General features: G+C 45.4%; 1 protein-coding gene across 1 annotated transcript in view; it reads right to left on the reverse strand.

Moving 5' to 3' along the window:
• The window catches only part of GUCY2F (guanylate cyclase 2F, retinal), a 78,359-nt gene extending 76,225 nt beyond the window's left edge, over positions 1 to 2,134 (reverse strand). Inside the window, exon 1 of the mRNA XM_019525671.1 lies at positions 1,262 to 2,134. Within this exon, the coding sequence (XP_019381216.1) occupies positions 1,262 to 2,105 (844 nt within the window). The 5' untranslated portion in view covers positions 2,106 to 2,134. The remainder of the gene's footprint in view (positions 1 to 1,261) is intronic.
• Between the last annotated feature and the right edge of the window lie 20,269 nt (positions 2,135 to 22,403).

Genomic DNA, 22,403 nt, shown 5'->3' on the forward strand with positions numbered 1-22,403 from the left:
GGAAGCTGAAATTCTAACTGTGGTGAGCCAAATGGTCTTTTAATAACAGGCCTACTCTGAGCCTGGACCCTCCAAGAGGCACTATGCCCCAGGAAAGTTTGCCACCCTTTGGGCAGAAGTGATAATCAAGGAGCTGTGGCTGACCACTGGGTCGCTGGGGGTGAGGGGCCTCTTGTGTGCCTCCATACTGTGTATGCACCATTATACAATGGCCAGCCAAGATGTGACCCTTTCCATTTGAGGAACAGCATTTGGATCTACTTCAAGTTTAAAACCACAAGGGTCTTGACTCCTTCCCCTCCCCTTGCACCGTTTCTGTCTTGGATAGGTGACACACCTGTGAGGACAACTCCCAAGTCGCTGAATCTGAAACTTCAGCCTGAATCTGTCCTTTCATCCCAGACCAAATCTAAACCAATCCAAGGATGGATTGTTGCGCTGCTTTCTTCACATACTCCTATTTCTGAGATTGTATTAGCTCCTGGTATATCGTAGATTGTATTAGCTCCTGACATAAAACACTTATTTCTAATGCTGGTATATGTATAACCTAAACTCCAGGATGCCCCTTCAGTTAGCAAAACATACCTCTGTGGCTCATCCTCTACAACCATGTCACTCCATTGTATAGTTTAGGACCACAATCCTAAAATATACAGCATTATGTCCATCCACTCTGAACAAAATAAGACAGGTTATAGAATTCATGCACCCAAGGACTTTGAGAAAGTAAGATATGAAATAGCAGGGAGGCAGCTATTTCATATGCCTTGGTACAGGATTTTTTCTCATTGCTCCTGCCTTTCTGTAACAATGTGCTATCTCTGGATTCCATCTTCAGTCTAACTTTTTTATCACCATGGGCACTTTGAAAGGATGTGCTCAGACTAAAGAATAGAAATGGTCAAAAGAAAAAGCAAACTGTATCTGGGATCTAACCAGCCAGTAGCCTCTTTGTACAATTTGCAAGGTCATTTTTAGATAGGCCTCTGCTAAGTGTTATCTTCTCAAATGATCTGGGACAGATCTTCACCTGCTGTAAATCACTTCAGCACTCTTTCCACAAGGAGTACTACAAGATGTTTGAATGTTTGAAGGAAGTCTCAGTTACAGACAGGTGCAATCCTGGCTCTGCTGGAGTCAATACCAAAAGTCCCATTGACTTTGATGGGGTTGGGGTTGCACTCTGTATATTTTTAATCTTCTAGGTAAAATAGATGCCAAACTAGCAAACAAATAAAATAATATATAAAACACTTACTTCTAATGCTTTTAACGCCTGCAATCTCCTTCAAAGCCTTGTCAGTGTCTTTGTCCCCATTACCCATCGAGGTTACAATTCCTACAGGAAGTCCTTCATTCCTGAAAGCCCTAGCCAGCTGGTACGCAGTGTCCACCCAGATATCCTCCTTCGAAGAGATGATGCCAATGTGAGCCCAGTGAAAGTATTTCATTAAAATGAATAAAACCCTGATTGGGGAAGGCAAGGTCCTTGCAAGTGTAAGCTCATTTATGGCCGCATCCAGCTCAGAGTTGATGCACGTCCATGAAAAGATGGCTTTATTCCAATTATTCCCTAACAATGTAGCAACATCACAGTATCCAGGGTTCAGAGGGCCTACAAAAACTGATGAAACTATTTCAAAGTCAAGGAATCTAGCCAGGGCTTTGGACGTTTCACATCCTTCTTGTAGGATTATGTAATCCAACTCCTGGTCAAGATCTAGAGAAGGGTCCTCATTGATTCGGTCCACTGCTAACTTAGCAGCCACTTCAGGAAAGGCTTTGGAAAAGAAGGGGTCACAATCCCAGGGTCCTACTAGTCCCATTTTAAAGGCTTCACAATGTGCTGGACAGCTAAGCATGATTATGCCCAAAACCAGCCACCCCAGAGCCTCCAAAAATGAAGATGTCCAATAGGACCTCAAAACACTGGACTGATGCAATCTAATGTTCTTCCACAGCACCCGGAACAAGCTGTTAAAACACAGCGGGAGAAAGGACATTGTCTTACAGCAGGTTAGAGCCAAGCTGAATTCTTCAGGAGCCCATACGGCGTTCTGCCAGCTGTTGGAAGAAAAGCAGACTGCATTTACCTTTCTCATGGTAAATTGTGCATGTATTTGCAGCTGTTCTGTTTGAAAATGCAGCACTCATTCATCATGATACAAGTTTAAGCATGCTTTCTAGGGGATACAAAAATTTGCTGCTACAGTTTATACTCTTCTTTTTCCCATTATACTATTTTATTATATATTATATTATCGATATGTATTATTAATAACATTCATTACTATTAATCCTAACAATAAGTATCACAATAATAAATTGTCTTAGATTATATAATACTTATGATTAGAGAGATAAATGTACTTGCATTCATTCTGAAATGCACAACCACTGTAATACTAAATCAGTAATTATTTTTATACCAGGAGGCATATTTTAAAATCCATATTGCCTTTGTTTTTTGAAGCAAACAATATGAACCCAATTTATCCACTGAAATGAAACATTTAATTCTACTGAAGGGTGGATTGCAAACAAAAATAAAATCCATGAAAGAGAATATAAAGGTGAAATGGGAATGAACCCACAGTCTTTGCAGAACCTCTTACTGATTTTGTGTGTATAAAGAATGAAGTTTCAAATCCTATGTGTGCATAACTATAAAACACATAGATTAAATGAGAACTTTTTGTAACTTAGTGTGCAGTGTGTTGTATTTTAAACCCCGTAAAATGAAGGATGGATAGAAAGATAATCACAGTGTGGAGAAAAAGGAGGATTAAGGTCTGTTAAGTAACACTCAAGCACAGAGACTGTAAAGGGATGTGCCATCATTATTCCTTTAAAATATAAAAATCAACTCCCACGAATACCCTGGGAATAGGAACCTTTCTAGTCACATCCAGGCTCCAACATCAGAAACCCACAGCGATTTCCCCACTTTTTTCTTTACAATAAAATGTCATTTTATTTGAAAAGTTGGCTGATCAGAGTAGATTTGCTCTCTAAAATGAGCAGACACCCTCTACTCACCGGGTCACCAGTGCATTCTTGCAGCAGTGTTGCTATCCTAGATCATCTGTCCCCGAGATGCAAAATACAGAATTGCAGGGATCCCACGGTCCAGCATGTTCTAGAAATACACTCCACAGATTCTGTAGCCCAAGGGAAATAATCCTCCTGAATAAATCACCCTACAGACAATCAGCTCCAGGTTAGCGGCAGGGCTACTTCTTGAAACCTGGTCCTGGTATAGGTAAAGGCAATGCATGTTCAGCACCAGGGACAGTTCTCGCCTTGGGACTCCTGATGGCTGATGATGATGAGTCTCCAAACACTCGTTACATGGCACCACGTAGTTGAATAAAGGGGGCTGAATTCTCCACACCCCATGCAGAGTCAAAAGGCTTCCTGATCATACATGGCACAAGTGATCCTCTGGTTCCAGGTGTTTTGTGTTGCGATATCCCCTCAAAGCCTGCCCCCGACCCCAAATTCAGCCCCTGTGGGGCTCTAATGGTGCCCCCCTCTGAACTGTCTGTGCAGAGACTCACTCACATTTAACTTCAGCCAGTAATTGCAGGCATGCCATATTAAGGCTCTGCCCTTGGATTAGTGGGATTTAGTTCTTGGGAGCTCCTTTTGTTGCCCTGACCCCTGCAGCAGCTCCTTAAATCTCCCTGCATCCGCAGCGGGGACAACAACTGTTCTTTCCAGTAAGGGCTTGGCTCGGGGGAGGCCAGGAGGAGACTGTGCATTTCTATATCTGCCCTAACTAGGAAGTCTCTGAAAATAATTTAGTAGCAGCTGTTGGACTGATCGCCCGTGGGATAGGCAGAAATGTCCTGTCCAGTCTTTTAGTTGCTCTGAATTGAAAGGGAGTTATTTTCCCATCAGCCAAAGCAACTGCTTAATGTGTAGTATAATCTATAATCACAACCAGTGATTCTGCAGAGCGTTTTTTTATTATAGTGAGAGGCTGTGTCCTTTCTCCTCATCTGCTCATTAGTTTATTCTCACAGCCCTGATTCAGCAGTGTTTGTGAGAATGTACCTAATTTTAAAGAGCCAAGTAGTCCTACTGAATTCAGTGGGACTGCTCAGTGCTCATATGCTTAAAGTTGGATAAGTGCTTAGGAGCCAGGCAGACCTGAGGCCTATATTTAGAACGTTGCTTTCTAAGCTGCTATTTTGAGAAATAAGCACATTAAAGAGACAAGGTCTTATGTTTTGTGCAACGGGATATACTGCTAGGGTTTTTTTTCTTATAGGTAAATATTTAGATGGACACAGCATTGTGTTCAAACAACAGAACTGAATTCCTTGCTGTTTGTAGCTTTAAAATATTATTTTTAAAACCCAGCTTTTTCCACAAGGGATAAAATCTTTTTGATTTTTAAATGAAAGCTGAGGTCTGAGTTTACCTAGCGTCAGCTTACAATTTTTGGATCTCATTATGCCTTTTTCAGCAAGATTAAAAAGCTATCTATTATAAAAAATATCCTCCCCATGTAAAATGTTTAAGACCCATGATTAACTCTGTTTATAACCTTTTTTTTTCGGATAAATTAAATAGATTGAGCTTCTAAGTCTCTTGTTATATATCATGTTTTTGACACTTTAAATCATTCTGGTATCTCTGAACCTTTTCTAATATTTTAATGACTCCTGTGAAGTATGGATTTCAGAACTGGACACAGTTTTCAGTAATATAGCATTAGTGAGTGATACCATACAGAAGTAAATCCACCCCTCTTCAGCTACTAGATATGATCCTAATTATAAAGACTGCATTGGCCACTTAGCTACAGCATCAGCTTGGGCCTCATGTTCAGTTGGTTATCTGCTATTGTGTGCAAGCTCTTTGTTCCTGAGTTCTGTGATGCGGTACCCCAACTTGTGATGGTTATCTAAAATCTTTGACCTGAAACAAAGTGCCCAATTTTGGGTTTTGGCTGTATTAAACCATGTTGTTCAAAGATGTCAATCTCACCAAGAATTCCAGGTCAGTTCAGTATCAGTTGCACATATTACAAGTAATGATCCTTACAAGTCTATGAAATGTCCATGAAATGAAATAAAGTAAGGTATAGAATAGCACTGGGGCAAGAATGGATTCTTGCAGGACCCCACTAGAAATATTCCTGTTGGCTGAAGAATTCTCATTTACTTTTATCTTTTTCAATTGACTTGTTAACCAGTTTTGAATCCATATTCACATGGGCTGCATTGATGCTTGTAAATAGCATTCATTATTTTTATCAGGATGTTAGGCTGCACTTGAGATTGGGGATGGGATATAAGGAAAAACTTCTTCACGGTTTATGTGACCAGACTCTGGAATAGACTCCCAATGGGGGGGTGCAGGCACCTACCTTGGAGATCTTAAAAAAGAGACTGGACTCGCACCTTGCTGGGGTTATTTGACCCCAGCAGTCTTCCCTGCCCAGAGCAGAGGGGCTGGACCTGATGATCTCATGAGGTCCCTTCCAGCCCCAAAATTCTGTGAATCTGTGTGAATCTGTGAATGCCACTGCCCAGCTCTACATCTGTAAGTCTTGCCTTTGTACATCTGTAAGTCTGGCTTCAGTAGTATTCAGAGTTTTAGAACAGATTTTGGTGAAAAGGATAATTTTACATTTAAATGAGGCAGTAAGTGGAATATAAAATAAAATGCAACATGGGTTTACCAAAGGCTGATCATGCTAGACTAGTAGGTAATAGGTTTCTTTGATAAGGTAACTGACTTTCTAGATGCAAGAAATGTGGATCTTCTCATCTCTCAGGCCTCCAATGAAGCACTGATATGCTACCACACAGGAAATTATTAGGTAAGATGGAGAGACAAGGATTAGTGGACGGGTTCTAATAGGGGAAAGAAGTTAACTCAGAAGGAGACAGCAGTGTATTGGTTTGAAAGGGGAGATAGTAGACCAAAGGAATGTTACTAGTGGAGTTCCTCAAGGATCAGTTTTGAGGTGGATCCTGTTTAAATATCTTCACTAATAACTTTGGCATGCATGAGGAGTGTACTCATAATATCTGCTAATTGGACAAAGTTGGGAAGCTGTATTGCAAATACCAGATGAAACAATTGGATGACTCTATGGACCAGAGTTAATATAAAAGGTATGAAACTCAATAGTATAGTCCTCAAGTGCAAGAGGATGCACTTGAGGACTAATAAATATTTTTGCTGGGAATTCATCAAGTAGAAATGACTGAGGTGGACTTGGATGTATTAGTCATTCACAGCATGGCTATAAGCTGCCAATGTGATGCTATCTTGGAAAGGGTGATCCACAACATAGCAATTGAGATATTTCCAGTACAGGCAGAAATATTGGTGCCATTGTACAAGAACTTGGGTGGGGACCCATCTGGAATATTGTGTACGACTCCAGTCATCTGTGTTTAAGATTAAGTGAAACTGAAAATTGTACAGAAAAGGATTACTAGGATGACTGGAGGAATGAAGATTCTGTCCATGAAAAGGAAACTGAAAAAACTTGGCTTGTGTAACTTAGCAAAGCAAAGGCTAAAAGGGTGCACAGTGGCTGTCTATACATTGGGGAGCAAGCACCAAGATGGAGAAAGCAAAGTTTAAGGTAAAAGACAGCATTGCTACAAGACTAAATGGGTATAAATAGAGACCAGGCATACGTTTTCAGCAAGAAACAAGAAGGTTTCTACCCCTCATAACAATGAGATTCTGGAGGAGCCTCCTATAGGTGTGGTAGGATCAAAGACATAACAGCTTTTGGGATGGAGCTTGATATCATTTTGAAAAGGATTATATGAAGAGGCACCTGTGATGGTGTAAGATGGGCCTAAATGGCCCCCAGATTCCTTTCCAGTCCTGTGTTCCTCCAACTATGGTGCCCACCTTACAGAATTCAAAGTAGATTGTGTCAATAATTACCTTTCTCAACCAGACTAGTATTGTAGTTTCATACATAAAGTTGGTTGACAAGATCTATTATGTGTAAAGCCATATTGTCTGGAATTAATTATTCTTCCATCCTTTATTTCTTTACTGAGTGTGACATGTATCAGGTTTTCTGTGAATGTGCCTTAGCTTGATTTCAAGCAAACTGAACTCTAGTCATCCCATTGACCCTTTATATATCTATCAAATGATCAATTGATCAATCAATAGATAGATATATACCTCCCTTTGGTTTTTCTCACAAGTATTTGAGAACATGTTTCTGGCTTTAGTGTGAGTTGGGACAGGCCAGCACCTTTTGCAGGTCATAATCCATTTTGTGGGACCATGTTTTCTTCTCCAGTGAGAAACCTAAATTTCAGTGTCATATATCAAGATCTCTCTGCAGAGTACCACTGAAGAGTGCCATAGATTCAGACTCAGATGAGACTATCTCTTCCCCAAGATTATTGATTTACTTGCTTTTCCAGGCTTATAGCTTGTAAGGATGCAAATCTACCTGCAGTAGGTTGCATGCAATGTTTGGGATGTTACATGTGAATTCAGATATTAAGAGCTGGGTGGGAATGGATGAACCAAAATCTTGTTAAAGTTTATTGCACCTGGAATGTTTTGCCCATCAACCATCTCAGGTCTGTTAGTCATCAGCCAAACCAAAGTAGGTTTCTGAGGTGACCCTGGCTAGAATCCCAATAGGTCTGTCCTGGAACCAGAAACATGGGATGCTATGGGGTGCCAATACTAAGAAGAGACTTCTCCAGGTGGTGGTGCAGAGCCAGGGACCTCAGAAGCTCTTTGTGGCTTCTCAATAAAATTAACATTCTTAACAATTCACTACTAAGAACAGAAGTGAAAATGACAAGGTGTCAATTTCATGGAGCAGTTGTGGGACTGGGAACTTCCAGGTAAAAAAATAATGTTGGTTTCAGTCAGACTGAGGCTGAAACCAAATTTAATAATATTTCTGCTGAGCTGAAAACCCTGGTATCCAGCCAACTGTGTTCAGGATGAACAGCAATATAACCTTAAACATTGTCATGAGTTCATGAATTTCTGGATCCTCCTTTGAGTGATGACGCACCATATGTTGGGCTGTGAGCCTTACATTGACCACATGGCTCTGCTGGAACTTGGATCTGGCCTGTAGGAATCTGATAAGTGGCATTTCTGTTCTGCACAGATAAGCTTGACAGAGCTGAAACATTCATTATTGTGGGGAAAAAGGGGGGCAAAACAGCTGGAAAGCAATATTTGAGCACTTCCTTTGCTCAATACAGGTCACTTCTGGTTTCCAGATGGTTTTGTCTGGTTGGGTGAAAAAAATAGCACAGTTTACAAATACAGTGGAGCATCTGGACTGTCCAAATACTTGTTACTGGGGCAGAGATGTTCACACAGGGTGTGTCTATATGAGATACATAATGCCTATTGGACTAATTCTATTACACATTAGCATGGCTGGTAGAAACTGTGCTAATGCACAGTATATTAGTCCAATGAGCATTAAACATCACAAAAAAGTTTTCATTTGCAATAATGCACAGTAGCTTTGATTACGGCATATTAAGTTAGTACCTATTATCACAGCTACTAACTTAATGAGCTGTAATTACAATGCCTACAATGAATATGTAGACACACCCACAGGGGCTGGGACTTGGACACTAAGCTACAAGCACAGGTCACAAAAGACCAGTGTCATCTCCTCCTACAACTCCCAACCCTTGCTCCCGTCCTTTCCATTGCCTATGCATATGCATACTTGTGTGGCTCCTGCCGCCATAGTAACACATACTGCAGGACAAGAAAGTGTTGCTATCTTCATTGTACAGATCTGGAAATAAAGCAGTGAAATATGACAGGCACCTCTACACTGTAAAGCCATAAACATGGCCCATCCACCCACTCCTGCTCAGAAGTATTCCTCTGTGGTTGTTCTTGAGACCTTGGTTTCCAATGGGCTTGGTAGCTACCAGGCTATGGCCTTGAACCTCAGTCTACCCGATGTGGCCACTCATCTCAGTCTGCTACCTCCTCAGTTGAGCATTGGGGTGGAATGGGTGGTCAGATCCTAATATCTGAGCCTAGCCACCCACCCAATTCCTGCAACCAGAGAGGCCAGTCAGGGTCAGCTGACCCTTAACCCCTTCCTATAAAAATGCTTGACCCTGAAGGGGAAATGTCTGGCCAACAATGCTCTGTCTTGTATATAACCTTGGCTTATGCCTCTATTGGCTCTCTGATGGATTCCCTGGCAACTCAGCCCAGCTTGCCCATAGACCCTGAGTCTGGCCTGACCTTTTGGCTCTCTGAACCAACTCTGGTTTGATCTCCTGGAAACCTGACCCAGCCCCTGACCTCATGCTCTGCCTGACCCTCTGGATCTCCAAATCGGTTCCCTAGACAGATTTCATGGCTTTTAGCTTTCTGGCTTCTCTACACGCGCACTCTGAACTCTCCCCTCAGATTTTAATTGCTTCTTCTGACCCTGAGTGACCCTCAGACCTGGCTGTCCACAACCCACTATGACAGTAACATAGTTTCATAGTTTCATAGTTTCTAGGGTCGGAAGGGACCTGAGCAGATCATCTAGTCCGACCCCCTGCCATGGCAGGAAAGAGTACTGGGGTCAAACGACCCCAGCAAGGTGTTCATCTAACCTCTTCTTAAAAACCCCCAGGGTAGGAGCCAGCACCACTTCTCTTGGAAGTTGGTTCCAGATCCTAGCCACCCTGACCGTGAAGTAGCGCCTCCTGATATCTAGCCTAAACCTACCGTCTGCCAGCTTGTGACCGTTATTCCTGGTCACTGCTGGCTGTGCTCAGGGCAACAGGGACTCCCCCAATGCCTGCTGATCCCCCCTGACCAGTTTGTAACAGGCCACAAGATCCCCCCTCAGCCTTCTCTTGTGGAGGCTGAACAGGTTTAGGTCCTGTAGCCTCTCCTCATAGGGCCTACCCTGCTGTCCCTTGATCATGCGAGTGGCCCTCCTCTGGACCCTCTCCATGCTGTCCACATCCCTCTTGAAGTGTGGTGCCCAGAACTGGACACAGTACTCCAACTGTGGTCTGACCATTTTTATAGGATGACCCTCAAGCAGCTTCACCACCATATTTTCCAGCCTTGGATCATGTAAGCGGGAATAGGTGGCCAGGGCATGGCCAGCAGTGCTGCAGCCACATCGCCACTATGGTCTAGAAGCCCTGTCTGTATCTATCCAAAAAATCTATGTGCTTGACCCAGAAATTGTCTTTCCTTGTCTTGAAAGGCAAACTGAATCAGGAAGAGACTTTGTTAGGGCCCCTTTCTTCGAAGTGCTGAGCAATACCAACACCAAAAAGGCCCCTTTCTTTTACCTGCCTATGTATGGATGCAGGAACCTCAGTCTTAGTTCAGAATAATTGACCTTGGGGGCTTGCCCCCAAATCACATAGAAAATCAGCCAGTAGCAGAGCAAGAAATATCATCTAGGAGACCTGGCACCCAGCCCCCGGCCAGATCAGGCTCACTTCTTCAGGATAAATCTGGTTAATCCAACCAACCTCTGCCTGTCCTGTGTCACTTCCTTCATTACCCAGCCTGGCAAAGAGGAGGGACAGACTTGGAGATGGAGGGACTGAACCACTCTTATCCTCTAGCTGCTTTGCACTGCTCTGGTGCTAGTTTGCAGCTGCTTCGCACTGTGGTGACAACAGAAGGGAGTCAGAGCATAGCTTTCCATTTGGCCAAGAGCTCCAGAGTGGCTTTGTGAAATGCCTTCTCCCTCACTTGGCTTGCGTGCTTCCATGTGACCAGGCTATCTGCCCTGTCCCTAGCCCTGGGAGGGCCCTGGCAGGAGTGCCTGCCCTCCCTCGCTAATTAGATGCTGTCCTAGATGATTTACAGGCTTCTAAACAAACCATCCATTTAGCCTTTTGCTTTGTTTGTTAGTCTGTATGAGACTGAGCTGTTGCTCAGCTTGCAACATCTGGGAATCATTATGGGCTCACTCTCTCTGCTGAGCGACTATGCTGGCTGTGGAATAAATGGCAGCTGGCCATAACCCTAGCTGATGAGGGGCCCATTTTATACCCAGCACAGTTAATGAGATGAGTTCAGCTAACTTTGTGAGTATTAAATGGATCCTGGAAGCAAAACTGATGTTGGTGTCTCAGGTATAACGTGCTATATGGAGGGTTTCAGGATAAGTAGTTTGTAATGGGGGCAGTTTCAAGGAGAGGGCTGAGGGAAGTTTGTGAGCAGCCTCATACATCTAACAGCCAGTGAGCCCTTGCATAGACATCCTGAACGCTAACCCAAAATATCAAGACACCAAGGCTGCCTATACAAGCGCTTGTTGGCATTCAAATTAGACTGATTCATTGAGTCTGCTCCGTGTTCTAATTAAAGCACTGTAGTGTCATCCAAGTGTCATGTGTATTAAGCCCCCGTGCATTTTAAAATGGCTGCAGGGCCCTTTAACTAAATCTTGTTGGATGAGGTTTAGATAAAACATCCCACAGGCATTTTTAAACATGTCGGGGCTTAATACATGTGACGGTGTGGCATTTTAATTAGAGCAGCTGCCCAGGAACTGCTCTAATTAAAATTTCCCCCCCCCAAACACACACAAACATACTTCTAAGCATGTGTATAGGCAGCCCAAGTCTTTACCACATGAGCTGAAGAACTTCTTTAGCTGGGCAGTAAGCTGACCGCACAGTTCTCCCTTTGCCTAACTTCAGACAAATACGACTAACTACCTGTCTCCTGAGCTGTGACTGGCTGGCAGGCTCTTGTTGTCTACCAGGCTTAAACAGAGCTTCCTATGCTCTCTTCTAGGTCTGGTTACAGTTCAAATCAGATCAAACCCTCAGCTCCTAACCCCTTCACTCTGGAGCGTGGATGCAGCCCAGCCCTACCTGAGTGCCGATAGTCCTCCCTTGTCTTCCCACAATCCTCAGATAGGACAAACAGGTTCTCCACAAGCAGCTGGGAAAGGATTCCTAGACCAATGTTGCTTACACCCAACATGTAACTCTTCTGCCAGGTATTGGATGGCACTAACAAAAGATCGAGGTCAAACTTAGGGGCTCAACACAAATTTTGTATTTTGGCTCCTAGAAGCCTGGGAAAATGAATGCTACATGGGTGCTCCAATGTGAAGAAACTGCATGTCTTACATGCAAAAGTAAACTATAACAGGGTTTGTCAAAAGCAGGGAATGGGACAAACAAGCAATCTTGGGGGAACCCTTAACGTTAGGACACTCAGGAGAATTAATCTGAATTACTGTTTAAAGTGGATTATTTAAACTGTATTAAACATCCAAGAGGACTTTCACTCAGAATTGATGTGATCTTAATCTGAACCGGTTTACGCCACCTTGGAAGGGAAGAACCATGGGCTGTGCACCCCTGACATCTTAGCACCACACGTGACGATTGCTGTGCCAGTGCTGTGGACACAATGACTCACATGTTACTTTGAGTGCATCCATTTTCTCTTTTGAGCTAGGTGAACTTGAGTGGAGTAACTCAGGGTAGACAACACACATTAGCACAACAGGGAAGATATGTCTTTAAAAAACCATGTACAACACAACCAGTTTTGTATTTTTGTGTGGTTTTGTGGGCACATGCCAACAGGTAGAGATTCGGTCACTCTTAGCTTTATCATCTGGCAAAAGAACGACCAGTCACACATTCTTTAGATCAAATGAGTAGAGGGGAAAAAAAGGCAGTTCCTCTTAGCCAAGACCCCATCAGTCACATGATTGCTTTGAAAAAATGCTGTGCTTAGTGTAGCACTGAGGAGCTGGGGGGAGGATTTGCTAATGGTCTTCAAATACGAGAAGGGCTGCTATACTGAGGTTATAACCAACAGTTGTCTGGTCCACAGAAGACAAGGCAAGGAGTAGTGAGCTGAAATTGCAGCAAGGGAAGTTTTGGGTGGACTTATTAAGAAAAGCAGTTTTAAGTACAAGGGCACTTCAACACTGGAACAAGCTACCTAGAGACATTGTGGACTCTTCATCCTTGGAAGTCTTGAAGCGCAGGTTAGACAAGTGGGATGGTCGTTTCTGCTGGTTTAGACAGGGATAACTGTGCCATAAGGACCTCTGGAGGGTCCTGTCGACCCGATTTTTTTAATGATTCCATGAAGACATTCAGAAAGACAAAACAGGAGCAAAGGACCAGTACATGCACCGCAGGGGACATTGGGGCACAGTGGGTAGAGGTGTTTTGCTGCAGATCTAGAAGCACAAGTTTGATCTTGGTCAACCCAGCTGGAAAAGGGCGCCTCATCATTTCTGTTGGAGGCAGCTGGATGTGAGTGCAAGTAACGTCACTCCCTAGGGGGCCTTTGGTGATGGACGCTGGCGTGTACCCAAAGAAAGTGGATCTTCTGGGGCTAGAGGCCTATCTGGAGGCATGTGAATTGCTTTTAACAGCTACAGCCTTGGGTGCAAGGGAGGGCTTTGCTCAAGCCCTTCTGCTAAATCAAAGCAGCCCCTAAGGGGGCTCTCAGTGGGAAGAGGAAGGCTGTTCAGAGGCAGGACATAGAAATTTGCAGACCGCCACCATAGACAAGGGGCCGGATCCTCAGCTGGTGTAGATCAGCATGGGTCTAACTCACCCCTACCAAGGACCAGCATGAGGAAAAGAGGCCTTTCAGGAGCTGCCACTCAACCCTGCTGGTATCTGTTTAAGGGAATTGATGGTATCTTTGTCTCTCCCTGTGTGAAAGTGTCTCTGGTGATTAAAATTCCCCGCAGACCTACATCCACTAAGCTGATAATGATAAGCCGCTCAAGCTGATTGCGTACTTCTTTGTTCCCTCCAATATAGAAGCCTTGTTCTGTACCTGCGGCACACACAAGAGGCCTTTCCACCACGTCGACATGGGTCTGCTGGCAGACCTGCAGATCTGAGGGGCCACAAAGGCATTGCAGGAAAGCAAGCACTTTGCAGAGCCCGTGAACTGCTGCTGAACCAGACATTGTTACCTAGGGGGCTGAGAAAGAAACAGCCTTTCAGATCTGAGGATTTCGAGAGGCGCGCACAATGGCAGGGGACCTAGCAGCTGCCTGTGGCCTTGCATGAGAATGGGTATTGATTATAACTCCATTTAAATGAGAGGCTGGATTAGGAGAGGGAAAGAAGATTAGGGTTCTTGTTACCGAAGAAAAGGAGGAGGGTACAAGAGATCAGACTGACGGTGTGGTGTTTCATGTGGGGCGGGTTTATTTATTTATTTCATTTGACTTCTGTTTCTCTCCCCAGCGGCGGCTCACGCAGCCTTACCATTAGAGAACAGAATAATTTATGAAACGGGAGAGCAACGAGTGAACAACACCATTTTAAAGGGCGCTAAAATATCAATGTAAGAGAGAGAGACCTTCCCTGCTCTTCCTCTTCCCAACAGGTCTAGCTTTGTTTGCTCCACACCTGCCCAAATAGGAAGGTCTTGCAATGCTTCTGCAAGATGTCCAGGCTTGGGCTGTGGTGGGCCTCAAGAGTGAGGAAGGGCTAGGGCTGAGGAGTGACTGCTGGGAATGAACTTCAAGGATTTTCGCCAGTTGGACGTAGTGTATGGATGGAGCTGGCAGGAGGTTCCTCTCAGCTAGCCTCAGGGATCACAGTAGGGTGTAAGGGAGTAAGACTCCCTTTGATACCTATTTTGCTGGGATCGTTTGATCCCAGCAGTCTTTCCTGCCCACATGCAGGGGAGCTGGACCTCATGAGCTGTAAGGTCCTTTCCAGCCCCTAATGACTATGAAACTGTAAGAGGTCCCTTAAATACCTAAGGCCCCAACCGTTTAGGGGTTCATAGGTCAAAACCAGCACCTTGAATTGTGCCTGGAAAGCTACTGGGAGCCAGTGCAGACTCTGGGGCACTGGAGTTATATGCTCCCCATGACCCAACACCATCAGGAAAGGAGTTGCCACGGTCTGCACCAGATGGGTGGTTTTCATGAGCAGGCCTGTGCAGAGCGCATTGCAGCAGTCTAGCTCCAAGGTTATGAAGGCAGGGATGATAGTTTGTCAGTGGTGAGAAGTGTTCCTCTTGCCTTAGGGAATGGCTCCCTCTCCTCTGGTTTATTCACAGCCCAAGCAGTAGTAGCACAAGTCTTCTCAGACTCCCTGGCCTGCATTTTAGGGGGACCGCCTGAAGGGTCAGGGAAGAAGGTCCGTGCTCACAACTCATTCAAGTCTTAGCCTTTCTGCCAGTCCAGGGCCAAGTTACTGCCAATAGCTGTTCTGGTTTCTGTGATGCAGGCACATGCCCCTTACAATTAAGACCCCTGCCATTCATTTCAGACCACTTTGTCATTGTTGGCTGGGTACAGATTTTGGAGTAGCCCTCACAAAAACAAATCTAAATAATAAGGGGTCTCTCCGTTTTGCTTCTTAGAGCCTCTATAGCCTGTAAAGGAAATGGGCTAATAGATGAGAGATTCAGTAGGACTCCTCACACCACAGGCCTAAAATCTATGCAGCCCTGATCCCAATTTTTAAAAAGTTGTACTGATCAAAAGGGAAGTCATAGCTGGGCACCTCATTTTCTTATATAACTGCTTGAACTCTTCATCCATGTCCAGTATTTCCACATGCTAACAGAGAGTCAAGCAGCTGCTTGTGTGTGCAAATTCCCCATGTGTGAGTTCAGCTGCAGTCACGGGGTGGACAAATGTGCAGATGCACTCTCTGAAAAGTCAGGGCTGTGTAATACTGTAAGGCAAGTTTGCTGCTAGTATAATCTCCAGTCTACAAGGCAAAATAACTGGGTGGGCCACAGCCTGTCAGCCTTTGCACCAGGTAAAACAGAAGGGGCCCACATTGCTTTTTAACTGATATAACTGTGTGCATCTACACATGCAATTAATTCAAAGCAATAAACTCTGTAGCAGCTTGAGCCGGAGTAATTACTCCCGGGCACAGTGTCTACACGTTCACCCAAGACAGCAAAAATTTGAGCTGGGACAGAGCAATTTACACCAGGGACGCTAAGCTCCAGACTCCGGGTGGCAGCATCAGGCTGTGGAGGGGCCGGCTGGGGCATGAGGGTGCTGAAAGTGTGGAGCTGTGTGGCTAGGCAGTAGGCAGAAGTCTGGCCCCCGGCTGGCTGGGCTGATTGGGTACAATTTATGCCTATGGTCAGTGTCTACACGCGTGTTCAATTAAAGGTAAGCTACCCCGCATAAGATAGTACTGCCTCTGACAGTACTATCTTACTGCAGCATTAATTAGTTTATCGTAGCCTAATGCCATCGCATGTGTAGACAGTGATGCTTTACTCCACAACAAATTAATCTACTCTGCAGTTAAGCGCATGTGTAGACGCATTTATGTTCCAAGATGCAAAGGAGCATGTTCCCCACTCACTCATCCCTAGAACTTGCATGGCCAAGTGGGACAATATTTTCTATGGTGACTTCTTACCTGGCTCTGTACTATTGTTGAAGGTGCACTGTGTGTGCCTGGTACGTATCCCATAAGGACAAGTTAGTGTTTGCAACTGGATACATAACTGACATTCACTATTAGTACTGATGGTGCTGGATTCTGTGATTAGGAAGTAAGATTGTGTGTGTGTGCATGAGGAGTCATATCTTATTCCACCCTGCAACCATAGCAGGGCATAGACCCTGATTGGGGCTTCAGGTATTATATGGGTGATAAAGTATTTAATGCAAAATGCAGTAGGAAGGGCTTAGTGTGATCAGTCATATGCTGGTATCAGATTGCTGGGGCCATACTAGCATCCTGCATTTATACCACGTGTGTCAACCCAGATGCTTTAGCAAACACTATGCGTAGGTTGAGTACAGTGTATTGGGGGCAGCTCCCTTCCTCATGCAGGCATTGCTTATCAGCCAGCACCACTTCAGAGCAGAAAAGAAGTTTGAGTCCTGTGCTGCAAAGTGGAAATACTCAACCTCTGTAGCCAATATACAGACAGAAAGAGAACATCCAATAAGTTGAATATGAGCCAACAGCATGTCTTGTTGCAAAAAAAAAGGCAACCACAACCTAGGTTGTATCAGCAGAGGTGTCACTTGCAAATCAAGGGAGGTGATTCTTCTGCTGTATTCAACAGTGTCCAGTTTTGGGTCCCACACTTGTGAACAGTCTGGAAAGAGTCCAACGCAGAGCAACAGAAATGATTAGGGGCCTATGAGGCAAGACTTATGAGGAAAGGCTGAAAGAACTAGGGTTATTTAGTCTGGAGGAGAGAAGACTGGATGGGAGGGGGAGGAATTTGATAACAGTCTTCAAACATCTGCGGGATGATTATAGAGCAGAAGATGGGCTTTTCCTTGAGAGTGGTCAAGCATTGGCACAGATTGCCTGGAGAAGTTGTGGAGTCTTTACGACCTGGAAGTTTCCAAGAGCAAGTTAGACAGATGCTTGGCTGGGATGGTTTAGTTAGGGACAATCCTGCCCTAAGCAGAGGGCTGGACTAGGTGACCTTGTGAGGTCCCTTCCAGTCCAGAAGAAAGCTCCATAGCTCCTTGAAGGTCCTGCAAACTTTACTCCTGTTGTAAGATATGCTCTGAGTTGACATCAGCCTAGGCATCCCAGCCCATCTGAGCTTTGCTCCCTCCACCTTCTGCTTTAACCAAGGAGACCTGGCTTCAGTTCTCTACTCTGCTATAGACTTCTTCTGTGACCTTGGGCAAGTCACTTCATCACATTGTGCCTCAACGCCTCCTCTGGGAAATGGGGCTAATGGCCCCACTTAAATGGGAGCTGTTTAGTCTGGAGAAGAGAAGGGTTATTTAGTCTCATGAATTTAAATTCATTGCAATGTAGGGGGTGCCCAAAAATTATGGAAATGGCGGGGCACATAGATAGAGGCCTCCCTTCCTGCCCTGCCTGACTCCAAGCAATCTTCCTGATATTTCCTTTGTTTCCTCTCCTTTTCTTTTGCAGAACAGCTTCCTCTTGGCAACCACTGGCAAAGACTGCCCCATCCATTAGCACATCTGGAGGCAAGATAACACTTCCCCTCCTGTCTCAGTCCCTCCACCTCGGATTATTTACAGTGCATCCAAGTGCTGGCAAAGCAAATGAGCAGCAGATGCGGTGGTGTGAGGATGATGCAGCAGCCCCCCTCCACTTCCTCCATTCTCAGCCCCAAAGACAGATCCGTTAACGTCTCCGCACTCCTTGTCGTCTAGCTTGGGATGAGATATCCCCGTAGTTGAATCTCAGACACCGGGCACTGTTGGGTCTTTCCCTCCTTTCTCTTAGTTTTCTTAAGCAAAAGATCCATATGGACAGGCAGCTGTCACAGCCTCCCTCAGTCTCACCCAGATGACTTAGCCCATGTCTTTATTCACTAATCTGTATTTTCCTTGCTAATCGCCGCTGAGGCTGCACACCCCTCATTCCCTGTCTTGGTCACTAGAGGGTACCCTTTCTCTGACAGACTGCCTGCTTTGTCTCCATATCGGGAAAGCTGGAGCCCTGCCGCTTCCTACACTGCTCCTTCAGAGCAGGGGCACACTTTCCAGGCAGGCCAGATTCTCCCCCCTTACTTGCACTGAACTCATCCTTCCCCAAGGCCCATCACAGTCAGATACTCACGGAGTAAAGTATGGGTGAAATTGGAGGAGATGTATCCCATGGGGCTCTTTCAGGAAAGATCTGGGGGGGACGCTTGGTGTTGAAACAGCAAGCTAGAGGCAGACAAAAGGCAGAGTTCCCTCTTCCTCCGGGCCCCCACACACTACCCCATGACGGTGTAGTGGGTCAGTTGTCCCCTGCAGTAAGTTGTCACCATGGCATTGATTTTGAATGGGATTTTCCCCCTTGAGGCAACGTGCCACATTGAGCAGATTTCGCCAACCTCCTATGTTGAACACTGAGAAACCGCCCCAACTTCCTGCTTAAAAAAATTCTCAGTCGCTCCATTTAATCATCCGACAAAATTAATTTCTCAGATGAAAAAGAGAGCTGGCCTGGGAAGAAAATAGAATATTGTTGACTCTCTTGTAGCCCATCTTTTTAATTAGGGGTCTCTTATGACTACTGTATCTGTCTGACAGGCAGTTCAGAGCATTTATGAAATGGCAAAGCTATCATCGTCGCTCATGGTTTTTACGTGGCTTTAGTTTTGCATCTCATAAAATAATGGGCTCCTTCTTATCATTTGTAAGGGCACTTCTGCTAATGAGCAAATCAAGGATACAGCCCTCTGCAGCTGGAAACGAGCACTATAAAAATGGTTAATGAAGTGTGGTGCCTTTAAAAAAATATTTCCATGTATGAAATGAAGGGCACTCAGCTGTAGTTAAAATATCATTACCCTCTCGGTGTTTGAAGAGAGTGGAGTCTTATTTCCATATGTTCAGGTTGTTACCCATCTTTCATGTTAAAGAACACTCTTTATAGTAAGAAAGGCCCCTGGCTTAGTGCCTCATGGCCTGTTGGCTGTATCAAGCCTGTAGAAAATGTGTTTTATTCCAAATTTGTTCATTTTGGTATTAAAGTAGAATTCACAGCCAAGACCTAACCCCATTTTCCTGGGGACTGTTCGAGCACATCAGGAGGAATCGTCCAGACGCTGAAGAGCTCTTATCTAAGCGGACAAGACAGACCAGCCTGGATGGAGGTAGAGTTATTATTCTCCTTCAACAGGTGAGGAGCTGAGGCTCACAGAAATTAGAAGCCAGATCATGCTCCACCCTTGATGCACCTGAAAGCAGCCCTATTCCACACTGCTCAAGTCTGTGAAAAAACATCATCGTGTCTACTTCTGCCATGCGCTATCATTTTAACCTTAAGACTAAGTCACAATAAGCTGGACAAGCCACCCACTTTTTGCACTGACTGCTTCATCAGGGTCTTGAGCAGTGGCCTAAGACTCTGCTTGGATACCTAAGAGGTTGAATAGGACCCAACCGTAAGGGATTTGCTCAAGGATACACACCCTGGACAAGTACAGATGTTCAAAAAGCCTGAGGAGGGCCTAACTACTCTTGGACCCTGTAGCTATGGGCCAAAAAAGCCTTGCAACATCCCAGGTGCCCATGGCCCAGGTGCCTGTGGGCAGTGGCTGAGCTGCGGAGGTCACAGGCTTTCCTCCGTGTCCTGCCCCCTGCCACCCTGACCCAGCAAAGGTGAGCTGCCCACACTGGCTGGCTCTGGCTTGGCAGGGGGGTTCATGCTGGGTAATTAGGTGCCTGGCCCTGGCCACTGAGATGTGGTGTGCGGGAGCCAGGGTCAGGCTCCGCAGGGCAGTGCCAGAGCACAGGGCATGAGGGTCCCTGGCCAGGTGTGTGGCCACACACTCTGTAGGGCTCGTACAGGGAAGACAGACACCTCCCTTGCTGCCTGTCCATGACTGACAGATGGCTGGGGCAGGAGACAGGGCTGGGGAGAGGATCTGTACTGGCTCGGCTCCGGGAGAGCTCAGGGGTGAGGCCCACTGGGTGCTCAGCCGGAGCAGCTGAGCATGAGATGAATGCTAGCGCACCTCCCTGCAAGGGGGGAGTTGCAGGAGGCCACAAAGGAGCCTGGGATGCTGGAGGACAGCAATCTAACTTGAACCGATAGGGGCTCTGGTACAGAAGTTTGATTCATTGGTCAAACCTAAATCAATTAGATGTGTGCGCGCAGCGAACCACGTCTATCTTAGACTGGGCTTTGCCATTTTTTAGACCAGTCTGTGGGCACCGAACTTCGGTACATTTATGGGTGTAGTTGGATTTCCAATGACTTGGATCCGTTTATGTGTACTGCCTGTACCTGGCCCCAGTCTGTGGCAGAGATGGGATCTGGACCCACACCTGAGCCTTAAGACAGATTTTTAACCCAGTGTTGCCAATACTCACATGACTGTAGCACATCCCATCTTCTGGAGTCAAGTTATTTCCACAAAAGTCTCTAGGAGCTTCATTACCAGAAGCGGCTCACAGGCGCTGAACTGCAGAACAAAGGATCTCTTGAATGGAGGAACATCAAGACCATTACAAAGAAGAGAGGTTCTTAACACTTATTGGATGAAGACTGTAGAAGGGCTCAAGAAGATTATAATGAGCCATGACCTCAACTGACTCCCTCATCACTGCCTGGCTACTGCCAGGCACTTGGTTTTAAATTTTGGGTGAAGCAGGAGTCAAAGTGGGGTGCAAGTACACCAGCACACCCTCACTGGATCTGCCCCCAGTTGAGTGCCCTGTAAAGGAACAGAAACTGGAAGGCAAATTTAAAAAGCGCCATCTGTGTTATTTGACAATGTTTAATTATTTCTGGAGATGTGATGTTGCATCTTGTGATGGTGGTTGTTATTTTTTGTTAATTAGTTGTGTGGCAGTTGCACCTAGGAGCTTAAGTCACGGGCACGTGACCGCATTGTGCTAGGCGCTGTACAGAAACGTGCCCCCGAACCCAAAGAGCTACAGACGAAAGGAATAAAAGTTCTCCATCCATAATGCTGTCCTTCCTCCCTTGTATTTCAGCATCAGGCATTCAGAGAGCCTCATAGTCTGGTCCCATACCTTTAACAGGACAATATTCTTGGGTAGCCCCCTTCGACACAAGCTTTATCCTGGTCGGTCCCTACAGCCCATCTCACTTGCCCCGCCATGGCAGAGCTCACTCCGAAAAAAGATTTAACTTGATTCTTTCTTTTCTATGCAGCCCTAAAACCTACCAGGGCTGGATACCTACATCAACTGCAAATCTTAGCTTCAGATTGGATGAATCTGGTTTACACCAGCTGAAGATCTGGCCCCTGGGTTGACAAAAAAGGTAAGAGACAAAATCAAGTCTTATTTCTTGGTGAGAGAGGAAGATGAGATTGAGAAGACTGATTGCTTCAGGGGCGACTAGCATCAACCCTTTCTATTAAGCCCTTTCACCACTAGATTGATGGTTCAACTCCATTTCAGGTCAGCCGGGATTAAACACTGTAATGGTTTACATGAAATGAATTGGCGGTCTCAGGCCAATTGCTAGTGGACAGATGTCCATATCGCTGACGCTGTAATTGGACCTCCCAGCAGGAAGACTGAGAGCGAGCTCTGGAGATAGACCCCCTGCTCATCTCTCCCAGGAGAAGCTGGTACCATCCCTGCCTGGGTGAGACCTGCTCTGCAGGTAAGGAGAAGTCCTCGGTCTCCAGGGCTGTTGGCTGCTGGGTTTCATGAGTCTTCGGTTGCATTGGAAAATGGAAAGCAACCGCCATCACGCTTCTCTAACAGTCCGGCAGCACTAAGTGCGGCAGAGAAGAGCGAGGATTACAGAGCTGCTTAAATAACATTAAATCTGACATCACCAGATTAAGCTGAAGTGTGTTTTCGGGAAGAGCTGGTTCTCGGGCCAGCAGAAGCAGGGAGTGTCAGAGGAGCAGCCGGAGTCGGAAGGAAGGGAGCGCTCTCAGTGTACCCAAAACATGATCTCAGAGTCTGATTCAGATGAGATGTTGACAGGCTTCGGAGAGAGTCCTCTCCG

Source organism: Gavialis gangeticus, unplaced genomic scaffold (assembly GCF_001723915.1).
Source record: "Gavialis gangeticus isolate Ggan-Ray unplaced genomic scaffold, GavGan_comp1, whole genome shotgun sequence".
Lineage (NCBI taxonomy): Eukaryota > Metazoa > Chordata > Crocodylia > Gavialidae > Gavialis > Gavialis gangeticus.